Here is a 13,551-nt window from a genome sequence, read left to right as displayed (position 1 = left end):
GCGCAAGTAACCTATTAGGTCAATTAATTTCTTTGCCTGGCTTAAAGGGCCAAAAAATCCTTAAGTATTTCGTCATCTAGTTATTATTATAATTGTGATCACTTAATTGTCATTTTTAAGGTTTAAGGGTCACTGGATACGAGTGTATTACAGAAATAAATAATGCCACCGAAATACTAGTTCAATTCTTTAAGATTCGTTCAGCGATGACTCTAAAGGTGATCAATTTAATTAGTGCAGTCAATGTTAAAAAGTAAATATTCATAAGGTATCATGGTCTGAATGATTGGCATGTATAGTAGTGCTGTAATTTATTCAGTTCGAGTTGACCCAATATCCTGATAAGTCGACATGAATCATATATTCTGTAAGTCATCGTTTTACCTTTGTTGGACTAAGTTACTAAGAATCTTTTAGTAATCAAAATGTCCAAATTACCTTTGATAGCTTGAATGATGTAATCACGCCTGTTTGATATGAATCTTAATAATTCTGACTCAAGGTTCCTGAATACATTCCTGATGCACTCAAACCCTTTATAGTCGTGAAGCATCAATATATAAAGCTTCGGCTGAAGAACTACCTGGGACCAAATTATTGTATTGATAAATTAAATTTTAAACCTAAAGTGATTACAGAATTATGATTTAAATATATGATTCAACCGACAAATAATTGAATTGTCTAATTAAAAGAAGAGGATTAATGCCAAAGCTGTAAGCTGGGAGAGAAAAGGGCAAGTGCACAATACATGTGCCAGATGTGCTAGATAAGTACTTGAAAACTGATGCCTCCTCAAATATGCTGCTTTGGGCTAAGGCCCATCTGGCACATGTATTGGGTCGGGCCTGATAAAACATGATTGCATAATCTAAAACGATTATCACATCTTAGACAACATGTTAACGTCCAACTCAGATAACTGTTAATTTTTTAACGAAAAAAGACGAGTTTAGAACATAATGAATAGTAGAGTGACAACTTTGTAACTTTATTATCGAATGACTTAACATAGCAACTCTCTATAATTGATGGATTATTCTATAACTTTTAACAATCAAGGAACTCAATAAAATAGTGTCCTATAGTAAGAGGACCATTTTTCTACTTTATTCTACTTTTAAATTCTAATTATTATATGTATTATGAAATAATAAGAATAAAGTAATAAAAAGAAGAAGAACAATATATACAAAAATAAAGAAATAAAATTTTAAAAATAAGGAATAGAAAATTTTATTATTATTTTTATATAAATTATGTACAATATTTTCTCTAAATTCTATATTTATAGATGTAAAGAATTAAGGATGGATGTTATATAGATCTTTTTATTAATTTAGAGTGGTTACAAGTATTAATATATGTTTTAGAGACTCTCAATCATTTGATAATGAACATTCAAATACTATGCAATAATGTATTCAAACTCGTGATCTCTGAAGATAACAATTACCTCTTTAACCATTGATGTAGATCGATTTGTGCAGATATTATATAAAACTTCAATCCTAATTAAAAAGAAAATCGTAATAATAAAGTTACATCAAAGTTTACTAATATATAATATTATAATCATAACAGATATCTACGCAAACAAATATTAATAATACTCTCCTTAGATGTCTATTAAAATAATGTCTAATTAAATTTTTACTTGTGACAAAAAAATTAGTAAAATTAAAGGTGTACACATATTTAATACTCATTAAATTTTTCTGGAATTTTTTTTAATAAGGCAACATGTTTTTTACTCTCTCTTGATAACATCACATAAGATCAATGGCGGATCTAGAAAATAAAAAATGGGGTTCAAAATTTTAATACGCTATTCTAAAAATTTTGAGTGTGCACTTTTTTTTTATTTCCATTAGTAAACTAAACTAAATTTAGTATTTTTATCGAAATAATAGGTGTACAATGACTCTCCTATGGAGCCCTGTACATCCTTCCCTGCATAAGGTTGAGTCTTTATACTTCAATATTGAATATAATCTTTATATGCTGACTCAGATAATATGGAGTCCTATACATACACCCATGTATAAGACTGAGTCTTTATACTTCAATATTGAATATAACCTTTATATGTTGAAACAGATAATATGGAGCCATGTACATCTACCCCTGTATAAGATTGAGTCTTTATACTTCAATATTGAATATGATCTTTAAATGCTGAACAGATAATAAATTAGTAAATAAATCTTCTAAATTATCACTTGAATAAATTCATCAAATATTTATATTAATATTCTTATGAAGATGATGAGGGGATAGACTTTTGAAAAATATATTATTTTTAATGTATTATCTCTTGAGATACACATTAAATATTTAACTTTTGACAAAATAATTGACATTTTATCATGTGAAATTGAAATATATATATTCTGAATAGATTTAGTCAATAAATTTATTCAAACACATTTTCAGCTTATGACATACATAAGTCTAAGCCCCTAACAATAAGATTAGGTATATTACAACTAGGGACGAGCATTGGTAGGATTTTTGGTCAATTCGACTCGACCTGAGAATAATAACTCCTCCACCCCGAAATTTGATCCGACCCATATAATATACACCCTTCACATAATCCGAATCCGACTTGACTTTTTGAAATAACATCCGAATCCGACTCGATTCGAAATAATAAAAATATTATTTTATTCAATAAAAACAATAATTTAATTGAAAAAATAATATATAGATGGATATTATTGTAATTATCCTAAATATAAAAGGTAAAATTATATTTTTTTAGGGGTTGGGTCGGGTCGAGTATTTTTCACCCTAAACTCGACCCGAATTTTTTTAAAAAAGAATCTGACCCGATCGGGTCAGGTTAGGTCGGGTAAAAACTCATCGGGTTCGAATCCCATGCCCATCCCTAATTACAACACCTGACTAGAGGGATGCAATGCATTAAACTTCTACAAGGGCCAAATGCATCCTCATTATTTTAGAAAAAAATTAAATTAAATTTAATGTGATAATAAATTTTTTTTACAGACTAATTATTAAAAAAAATTAGACTTAAATTTTTAAGTTTTTGGATCTACCACTTCAGTATTAACTAACATTTTGTTCACAAGTACGTTCAACATAAAATCTACTTGCATCTAGAGGCAAATCCACTTTTTGTGATAGTAAAGATTTAAACTCGCAATATGATAGACGTAGAATTTTATATTAGGGGATAAATATAAATTTGTAAAAATTTAAGGGCGTGAATTTAAACTTATAAAATTTTAGAAAGATAAAAATATATTTTTAATAAAAAATATATAAAAATATAAAAATATATATAATTTTAAATTTTTAAGGAGTGACATCCCGTCCCGTTTAGGCCAATCCTTGACTCGCAGGATCATAATGGACCAAAATGATCAGCATCTGAAAATGACGGGGGGGGAGTATAAAAGGAACAGAGGATATCCATTAGAGAAAATTGGTCCGTGATTAGTATCGGATTCCGTCAGGTCAACCAAATCTGTAGTGGTTGGTTGAGAATCTCATCTCTGCATCCACTTGGACTCGTGTTTAGAAACATACTCCACGCTTCCCAATCACATGTCGCCACGTCACCATTTCACCTCATTCAAAAATTCAAAATATATAAAGTTCCACGACAATACCCGCTGTAGCCTGTAAGCGCAAATGGTCTTGAACCGTACAGTGGAGTCAACCTTGGACCGTGAAAAAAAACCGGACTGCCAAGAGAATGAGAAATTCTTTTAAGAGTAACAGACTTCTAGGGGATGTTTGGTTCAAGGATTGTGGGATTCTCCATATTTAGTTGACTGAGAATCTCATTCTCGGTAATATTTTATTACCAATAGTAGATTTTTTGGGGTATATTACCGGGAATGTCATTACATCCCTTCCCTTAGGTATTGTAACATTACTAGCGTTTTGGACTAAAATACCCTTAAATTATTATTTTTTTTTCAAAAAAATCATTCTTCTGTCATTGAATAATAAAAATTCTACGAAGGTTAAATTATAAATTTATCCTTAAATTATTTTAGATTTACAAAAAAAAGTCTATAATTAAAATTTTATATGAAGTTCAGGGGTTAAATTTTTTTTACCATTTTATTAAATATTTTTTATATTTTTAATTTTGTAAAAAAAGTCATATAAATATTATGAATTTATTTTTTTTAAAAAAATATATAAATATTTTACAATTTATAATATTATACAAATATATAATAAGGACAATTTGGTCAAATATACATTCTAATAATCTTTTATTCCTTTAATCAAACACGGTAATCTTACACTCCTGCTAAACCAACCAAATACAAAATACAACATTCCTAGTAATCCTATTCCCTGGTAATCTTTTATTCTCACTGATAATCTTTCCGTTAACCAAACGCACCCCTAGAGTAATAGTACAAAGCTTTTTTTATCGAGTAAATTATTCGTTTAGTATCCTAATTATTAGTACTTTTATTTTTTTGTCAGCCAATTATTATATTTTTAAAAAAGCATACATATTAATAACAATGATTTTGACTTATCATTATGAGATAATATCATATTATTATTGAGAAAAATATTATATCAATAGTTCTGTTAATTATGATTTTGAAAAATATAACGTTAATTATGATTTTGAAAAATATAATTGAGTGACCAAAACGTAACAAACTTTATAGTTGAGATACTAAAAGTATAGTTTACCCATTTTTATTCTCCTTGTGGAACCTACTTCACAATAATTTATTGCTACCCGAAGACCACTTTCTCTGGTTTTTATTGGAAATAAAAATTAAAAAGAAAAATCTGAGACCCTTTCCTAGAAATTTCTTCCCCATATCCTCTTTGAACAAGCTAGTAAAGAAGGAGCTTTTAGTTTCAATAACAATAATTCACTTCCATCCTGTTTGTTAACTCCAGTCTGATTTCTTCCCTTGTAAGCTTCCTTTTCCCCTTATCTCCTGTATTTTTTTAAAATTTGTTTTACTTGATTTATAGTTCAGTCTTCAATTTTGTAGAGGAGTGCTTTGAAATTAAAATTTCCCGAAAATTTAGGGTCCCTTGGTTTCACAAACAGGATTAATTGCTTTGAGAACTGATTTTTTAAAAGAAAAAGTTGCTTTTTTTAATCTTCTTTATTATTGTTCTTTTTTTTTTTTTACTTTAATTATCATGTAATTACTTCTTATTACGGTACCCATTTCTCCAGATATTTTTGGTGTTTGGTCATTTGGAATCAGTGGCTTGTCTGCAGCTTTATGAAAAACGCTATGTGTGACTCTTGTTTCACGCTAATTTCTTTCTTTATTCTTTTTTGCCACTAATTATTATGATTGTGCAACGATTTATCGAGCTGTTAGTGTGAAAGGAGAGTAGCCAATTAATTTATTGTTTCAGCTTCTTTAGTGATTGGGTACAACTAATTTGATGACTGGTTTCCAGTTGTCTTGGATGTGTATGGTTTTTGATATCTTCAATGTGTATGCAATAGTATATTATTTTGCCTCTGAGTTTGTTCCTAATTGTGTCTGTAACTTTTTTTTTGTACATTTGTTTTTTTGTCTTTTTAGGGTCTGGGCCATCTGGCAATAAGATTTCTGCTGTATTTGAGAAGTTCCTTAAATTCGATTGTGTTTCGGAGCTGATCTTTCTTCTCTTGGAGGTGGCCAGGTGGGATCATTGGGAAGGTTATAGCTATGAATTATCCTCAAGAGAAGCTTGTGAGGTTAGTACATTATTATTTTGTCCTTTGATTTTGTTATGGGGAATGATATGTTTTTTGAGTGGATGTTGTGCTTAATTATAGGTCTTATTCTTATATGTACTTTCTTTGTCTTTTATTCTAAAACCATTAAGATTGTACTAGATACGCAGTTTTTCCAAGTGATGTTCATGTTGACCGCATTTCCGGACGGTGCTGTCACCAATTCTCATCGGTTGTAGCTACTGTCATCGACACTCAACACCCTATGTTTTCCAATATTTTAAATAAAACTAACACTTCTTTTGATTGAGCTGAAGTTTCATATGCATCTCCGATTGGTGCCTCATTTCTTACATGACAACAATTATATATCGTGCTGGAGAAATGTTATACATCGTGTGATTAGTAGATGGTGTTGATTTTCCCTTTCATTTGATCTTTTTGGTACATGAAATGATAGTCTGATTTCTTCAATTAAATGATTTTTTCCAGGTTTGAGGACTGGAACTCAGAGAGAAGCACTGAAGGACATTTCTCTGATAATAACAGGATAAATTTGGGGAAGATTAGGTTCAAAATGAATTCATTTTCAGAAAAGTTTCAAAGAGGGGTTGAATCAAGTTCTGAAAGGTTTAAAGGGATTAGAAGATCATTTAAATCTATTCATTCAATCGCAGTTTTGGTTCTAATAAGAAAGTTCTTGATCCACAGGGGCCGTTCCTTCAAAGGTGGAACAAGATATTTTTACTGTCATGTATCCTAGCAGTCTCAATTGATCCTTTGTTCTTTTACGTACCTGTGATTAATGATGATAAAAAGTGTCTTGTTTTGGATGAAAAGATGGAGATTACAGCCAGTGTGCTGCGTTCTTTCACGGATATCTTTTATATAATCCATATAATTTTTCAGTTTCATACTGGCTTCATTGCACCCTCTTCTCGTGTATTTGGAAGAGGGGTTTTAGTTGAAGATTCATTGGCAATAGCAAAGAGGTATCTGCAATCATACTTCATAATCGATGTTCTAGCAGTTCTTCCCCTGCCACAGGTAAGAAACATTATTGGGCCCGTGAAAAGGTTCTTCCTCTGGCATTTAACTGATTTATGTGTGCTGGTCATACTATATTTAGGCTTTAAAATTGAAATGAAATGTGTGGATGAATCTTTTTAGTTTATAGGGTGAGAGGGAACCTCATGTTATGTGCTTTGAATTGTAAATTTTATTGAGAAATTTCATTGCATCCTGAGTTGTTGAATCATTCTATAATCTGCCATTAGGTCAAAGGATAAGTTTAATTGCTCCAACTAATTATGGTTTGCATATTTAATGGAAATATGCTATTTTATCACGGTCCATTGTCATGGAAACTTCTTTCTTTCAACCTACAAATGCATGATCATTTAGTTTGATACTATTAGCTTGGTTTTTAACTTGTTGTTTGTTTCCCAGGTGGTGATTTTAATTGTCATACCACAAATGAGAGGTTCAAAGACATTGAATACGAAGAACTTGTTGACATTTATTGTTCTCTTCCAATATCTGCCAAGAGTTTTTCGAATATATCCACTGTATAAGGAAATTACAAGGACTTCCGGCATACTAACTGAGACTGCATGGGCTGGAGCTGCATTCAATCTGTTTCTTTACATGCTAGCAAGCCACGTAAGTCTGCTAGACCAGTATTAGAATATTTTTAACAATAAGCATGTGCCTTTTCTGATATTTGCTTTTGTGGATGTACCTTTTGTGAGTGGTTTATTGCTTCTAGTCATTTCACAATTAAAATAGCAGGGAAGAAGAGCAGATCTCTTGCCACATGATTTTGGTGGTTTATTCATGTCCTCTAAAGTCGATCCATCCTATTTCAATGGCTATAATTTCCAGGACGCAAACAAGTGATATATATTGTTTAAAATAGAAGTTGAAGCTGGAGTATGGTAATTTGTAAAGCCATAGCTAGTTTTGGATTAATATTTTAATTGAAATGGGTAGAAAAGTTCTGCATAACTTTTGAAATGTGAATGTTGTTGATTACTATCTAACTTTCGACCATATACATGCATAATGCTACACAAAGAATAGTTATTATTGTCATGATCAACAGGTTCAATTTTTCTTCATTTTTAATATCACTGCAATTCTGAAAATAAATTATCGGCAATATTTTGTTAAAAAGTTGTTTTTAAATAATGGTGCCTTGAAATCGAGCATTTATGTTTTAAAGTTGATTACTTAATTTTTTACTAAAACTGACGTCCTCTTTGGAGGATGTATCCCTATATCCCAAGACCTTAAGCATGCTAATTTTTGCCATAGAACTAACTATAGGATATATGTTGTCTGGGTGTTACTTTCTCAGTTGCGTCATATAAACTTTTTAATGATACGTAATCTAGTTTTTTTCGTAAGTCCTGGAGCTGTATTTAATACACACACACACATCATTATGACTTAGAGCTTAATAATTCTTCTGCTATATATTATAATGGTAAAATGACTAGCTTTTCTTGTAGGTTTTTGGGGCATTTTGGTACTTGTTTTCCATTGAAAGAGAATACACATGCTGGAAAGATGCCTGTAGGAATAATGCTGAATGCTCCCCCCGTTCATTTTACTGTGATGGTGATTCTTCTTTTAGTGTGTTGCTGAATGAATCGTGTCCAATACAAACACCCAACACGACTCTTTTCAATTTTGGGATATTCCTTGATGCCCTTCAATCAGGTGTTGTGGAGTCAGAAGATTTTCTAGAGAAATTTTTTTACTGTTTTTGGTGGGGACTGCAAAATCTAAGGTGTGCTAGATAAGACGCTTTTCATTTATTTTCCTTTTCCCGTTGAGTGTTTACCGGTCATTGCTTGTTTCCTTTCACTAGATGGGCTATATTTTAGCTAATTTTTTGTATTCAGATTACTTGCGTTTAATCTCTAGTAGCTTTTATTATAATTAGATATATAGATATATACAAACCAGACTTAAATTTACTTACTGGCATGCAACTTCTGATTTTTTGGAAACTAGTTTTAGTATTTGTCTGTATCATTAATCTTCCCAATTTCCATCATTGCAGTTATCTTTATTTGTTTTGTCTTTTTATTGTTATTATTTTATTTTTATCGTATTCATATTGGATCAACAAGATTCATAAATGTAATCGCTCTACTAGTATTTCTTTCCAGAAAATGTTCTCTTTCAACATTCTGTAAGTATCTAATTTAGTTGTCTGGTTAACTTAAGAACCGTGACCTCTTAGAATCTTGATAAAATAATTACCCTCGTTTTGATCAATAATCTTTGCCTTGAAGGGGTGGTTAGTTGAAATATGAATGCGGAGCATATATTGTGATAAACCTTCCTCATGAAAGTTATTATAATTGGAAAAAGTCTGGGTATAATCATCTCTCCTTTTCTATAAAAATTTTCATCACTTTTTCATTTCTCTTTCTTGAGGTAGATGGGAAGCAATGTTTTAGTGCTATAGCTCAAAGTGTGATGTAATGAGATTAATTCATGAAAGAGCATCACGCTTCATAGCCCTTGTGGTGCTTTAAAAAACTGTGGTTAAATGGTTGTAAGGGGGCAGAGTTGACACTAGTCTTAATTGTGTTCTATATTTAGACTTGTTGAATCCATGTCCGTCTACAGTCCAAATGAGATTTTTAAGTTTGTTGTGTATGAATCGACTAACCTTTTTCTTGTTTCCTGTCTCATTCTGTTAGCATAGTGCTATTAAAATCTGACAGCATTGCGTGATATATTTTTGCCCATTGCTTTTGCAGTTCTCTGGGTCAGAATCTTAAGACTAGTACCTATGTCTTCGAGATCTGCTTTGCAGTTTTCATTTCAATCTCGGGCTTGGTTCTGTTTTCATTTCTCATTGGAAATATGCAGGTTTGTACCAAACATCTGCATTCTTTGAATTTTTGTCGAGTTTTTTGTTTTATAGCAGTGGAACTGATCTCTAATTTCTTGTAAGACATGACCGTTGGGAATTCTTTGTATTCTGTAGGTTTCTATCTTTTTTATATTTGAAAATCTCATGTGTGAGCTGAATGCTACTCACGCTATTTTGCCACTGGATGCCATAACATATCGTCTGAGAACATAAGATAACTGTTTAAAATAGCTGAAGCTTTTTGGTTTATTTCATATATTTTATAATGTCCAAGTATTATTGTTCTCTCTCTTTCTTTCCTAAATAAAATGCCTTTGAAAGATTCCTCAGCTGAGGATACTGGCCCTCGAACCATGGACTCGTGGCTCGTGGGCTTTGAGCACAAGGTACAACAAACCAGCAAGCCGCTGCAAGAGCCAGTGCCTAAATAAAATGCTTATTTGCAATAAATAGGAAATACATGAGTCATGCTGTTACCAATGCAGTTCTTTCCAGTTGCTGTCTCCAGAAAATCAGGAAATATCAAATAACTCTAGTATATATAGTTGTGTGAATACTTAAACTTCACTCAGACATAAGGACTAAAATCTCTGTGAAACAGACATATTTGCAGTCCACCACTACCAGGTTGGAGGAGATGCGAGTGAAAAGACGTGATGCAGAGCAATGGATGTCCCACCGCTTACTACCTGAGAGTCTAAGAGAGCGGATAAGACGATACGAACAATACAGGTGGCAAGAAACTAGAGGAGTTGATGAAGAGAATTTACTTTGTAATCTCCCCAAGGACCTAAGAAGGGATATAAAGCGCCATCTTTGTTTGGCTCTGCTCATGAGAGTGGGTGCCTTGACGTTCTGGTCATTGTTTTAAATGAGTTGCATCCTTTTCGGGGAATAAGATTGATGTTATTATTTGACTTGTGTTTTCACTACCTATCACTAATTTTGGTTGTTTCACTCATTTGCTTCGATGGTTAAGGTACCGATGTTTGAGAAAATGGATGAACAATTATTGGATGCAATGTGTGATCGCCTCAAGCCAGTTCTCTACACGGAGGAGAGCTACATTGTTCGGGAGGGAGACCCAGTTGATGAGATGCTCTTAATCATGAGGGGCAAACTATTGACCATGACAACAAATGGTGGAAGAACTGGCTTCTTTAATTCTGAATATCTGGGGGCAGGGGATTTCTGTGGAGAGGAACTTCTCACATGGGCACTGGATCCCCATTCTTCGTCGAACCTCCCTATCTCGACTAGAACCGTTCGAGCTCTGACAGAAGTTGAAGCCTTCGCTCTGATGGCTGATGACTTGAAGTTTGTTGCTTCTCAGTTCCGCCGGCTTCACAGTAAGCAGCTGCGCCACACTTTTAGGTTCTATTCGCAGCAGTGGAGGACTTGGGCAGCTTGTTTTATACAAGCAGCTTGGCGCCGATACAGCAAAAAGAAACTTGAAGAATCTCTTAGAGAAGAAGAGAATAGACTGCAAGATGCTTTAGCCAATGCTGGTGGGAGTTCACCAAGTCTGGGTGCCACTATTTATGCCTCTCGGTTCGCTGCCAATGCACTTCGTGCTTTACGGAAAAACCGTAGCCGTAAAGCAAGAGTGACGGAGAGGATTCCACCTATACTGCTTCAGAAGCCTGCAGAGCCTGATTTTACTGCTGAGGAGCAATAGGCAGGGAAGGAAGTCTCTCTCTCTCTCTCTCTCTGTCCTGCTCTCGGAGCCTAATTTTACGTAAAAGGTGGTGTAAAACAATTTAGGAACTCATCCCTCCACATATAAGAAATGTATGTATCTTGGAGGAAAGTGGCCAATTATTGAGTCTGAGGTTTGTATATGATGTATACATGTCTTCAAGTTTTGTTTGTTGTGTTTGGGACAACTGATTTCACTGTTTCTCACCCTTACTCATTACTTGTATGTCCTTTTTCTTTTACTTTTACCTCTTCTAGGGAATGTGCATTTACACGTATATTGTTTACTCAGTAAAGGTAAAAATATTTGAGTGAAAATATGGAGAAATACTTTCAATCTTGTTGTAAATATCCTGTGTCATGCATTAAGCAGTGTCTGGTTTAAATTGAATGAATGCAGTGTATCCTTTGGTCATAAGTCTTTATACCTTTCTATTGAGTCATAAGTCTTTATACCTTTCTATTGAGTCATAAGTCTTATATTTTATAGTGGGATAATGCCAAAATTTGTTTTGGTCTCTATTTTTTTTTGAGTATTTTGTCCCCAACGTTATATTTTGGGGTAAAAAGTCTCTTATATAGATGGAAATCGTTAGTTAACATACAATTAATGTTTTAAAACATTTTTTTACTTCAAATGAAATGTTGATGGTTAAAATGCTCTAGAATTTTTTTTTGAAAGTTAGAGTGATTAAATAAGGAAATTTAAATGTTAGGCAATTAAATTAAAAAAAAACTTTAGTAACTAAAATAGGGGTGAAAAGATAGCTGAGCGATGAATGATGTAGTTTACTCATAAAAAAGGTGTCACATGCAAATCACCAGTTACATATTTAACGGCGATGTACTAAAACAAAACAAAAATTAATCGTTAGGTATGATTTTAAAAAAAACGAAAGTTTACGTATTAAAATGAACCAAAATTGATAGTTTAGGTACTAAATGCGTAGCTTACCTAGAAAATTGGATAAGCTATGCATTTAGTCACCCACCTACTCATGCAATTCTGTTTTAGTCATCAAATTATTATTTTTTCAACATCATACATAATATTACTTTTTTGTTTCATTTTGATCACCCACCGTTAAAAAATAACGATGATGTTGACGTGTCACCATAAGGTAATGCCACATCATATTTGAAAAAATAAAAACTTCCACGTCAGCAAATTTGTTTATATTTTTTTAATGATAAATAACCAAAACAGAAAAAAAATTAGGTGATCAAAATAAAACTACATAAATAAGTGGGCAACTAAACACTAGTTTATCCTAGAAAATTCTAGGCAGCCCTAAACTTATGTACTAAAGAACTTAACCCGCATACTAAAGAAAATAACAAATTTTGTGATAAAAAAGGAGCAATATTGTTTAAATATCATCCCTTTAAATATAAAATTATGCTACTTTTCTATTCTATTTACATCCTACTTGGAGATTGTATTATAGAGAGGAAGTTATTGTAGCAAATAAGATAGAATTTTGGCAAAAATATATTAAAGGTCGTTGTACTTTTTAAAAAATTAATGTTGCCCTCTACTATTTTTTCTCTTAAGGCGACCCTCTAACTCAGAAAATAAATCAAACGTGGCTCTTTTACCAACATTTTTTGTCATTGACCATTACGGTGCTAACGTGGCAGTTCACTGTACCAACGTGACAGTCTACGGTGTTGACATGGTAGTCCATGGTGGTTGATAACGTGGCGGATGACATGCCAGATGGGCTAAATTGGTAACTCAAATATGGCAAATGGACTGTCATGTCAGCATCGTAGACCGCCATGTCAGCACCGTGAACTGCTAACGCCAGCACCGTAAAGGTTAACGATGAAAAAACTTTGGTCAAAGACCCACATTAGGTTTGTTTTCTAAGTTGGAATGCTACATTAAGAGAAGAAAAAAAATAATACGAGAGTAATATTGATTTTTTTTCAAGAGTACAAAAACCTCTTATGCCTTTTCGGCTAGAACCTTTTTATCAGGATATGGCTTCTGGTTTTTTTGCATTAACTATATAAGATTTACTCTAAGGGGGCGTTTGGTTCATGGAATGTAATATTACCTCCGGGAATAAGATTACCGATGTTACATTATCTTACACATTACTAGGAATGTTACATTATTGTGTTTGGTTTGTTTGACAGGAATGTATGATTACATTAATATGTCATGTATAATGTGATTTTAGGTACTATGTACTCTCCATAGATGCTTCCGTTGAGGGAAGGAACACGAGTGGTGGAGCCGTTCTCCTAGACG

The 13,551-nt window shown here is 32.7% G+C and overlaps 1 protein-coding gene and 1 long non-coding RNA gene across 2 annotated transcripts in view; one reads left to right on the top strand and one right to left on the bottom strand.

Moving 5' to 3' along the window:
* The window catches only part of LOC120172986, a 28,378-nt gene extending 22,711 nt beyond the window's left edge, over positions 1–5,667 (bottom strand). The window contains exon 1 of the long non-coding RNA XR_005521011.1: positions 5,530–5,667. This is a non-coding gene — a long non-coding RNA (uncharacterized LOC120172986). The remainder of the gene's footprint in view (positions 1–5,529) is intronic.
* On the top strand, positions 4,831–11,471 carry LOC120172984 (cyclic nucleotide-gated ion channel 1-like). Its single transcript, XM_039180293.1, is given in 10 exon segments — positions 4,831–4,930; positions 5,565–5,719; positions 6,191–6,357; positions 6,360–6,745; positions 7,148–7,360; positions 8,212–8,492; positions 9,478–9,589; positions 10,195–10,431; positions 10,573–11,283; positions 11,321–11,471. Coding segments are annotated over 8 exon segments (2,124 nt in total). The 5' UTR covers positions 4,831–4,930; positions 5,565–5,690; the 3' UTR covers positions 11,272–11,283; positions 11,321–11,471.
* Positions 11,472–13,551: the final 2,080 nt, after the last annotated feature.

This window comes from Hibiscus syriacus, unplaced genomic scaffold (assembly GCF_006381635.1).
Source record: "Hibiscus syriacus cultivar Baekdansim isolate YM2019G1 unplaced genomic scaffold, ASM638163v2 tig00111937_pilon, whole genome shotgun sequence".
Classification (NCBI taxonomy): domain Eukaryota; kingdom Viridiplantae; phylum Streptophyta; class Magnoliopsida; order Malvales; family Malvaceae; genus Hibiscus; species Hibiscus syriacus.
Note: the sequence above shows the minus strand (reverse complement) of the source record. Positions and strands in the feature narration are given on the sequence as shown.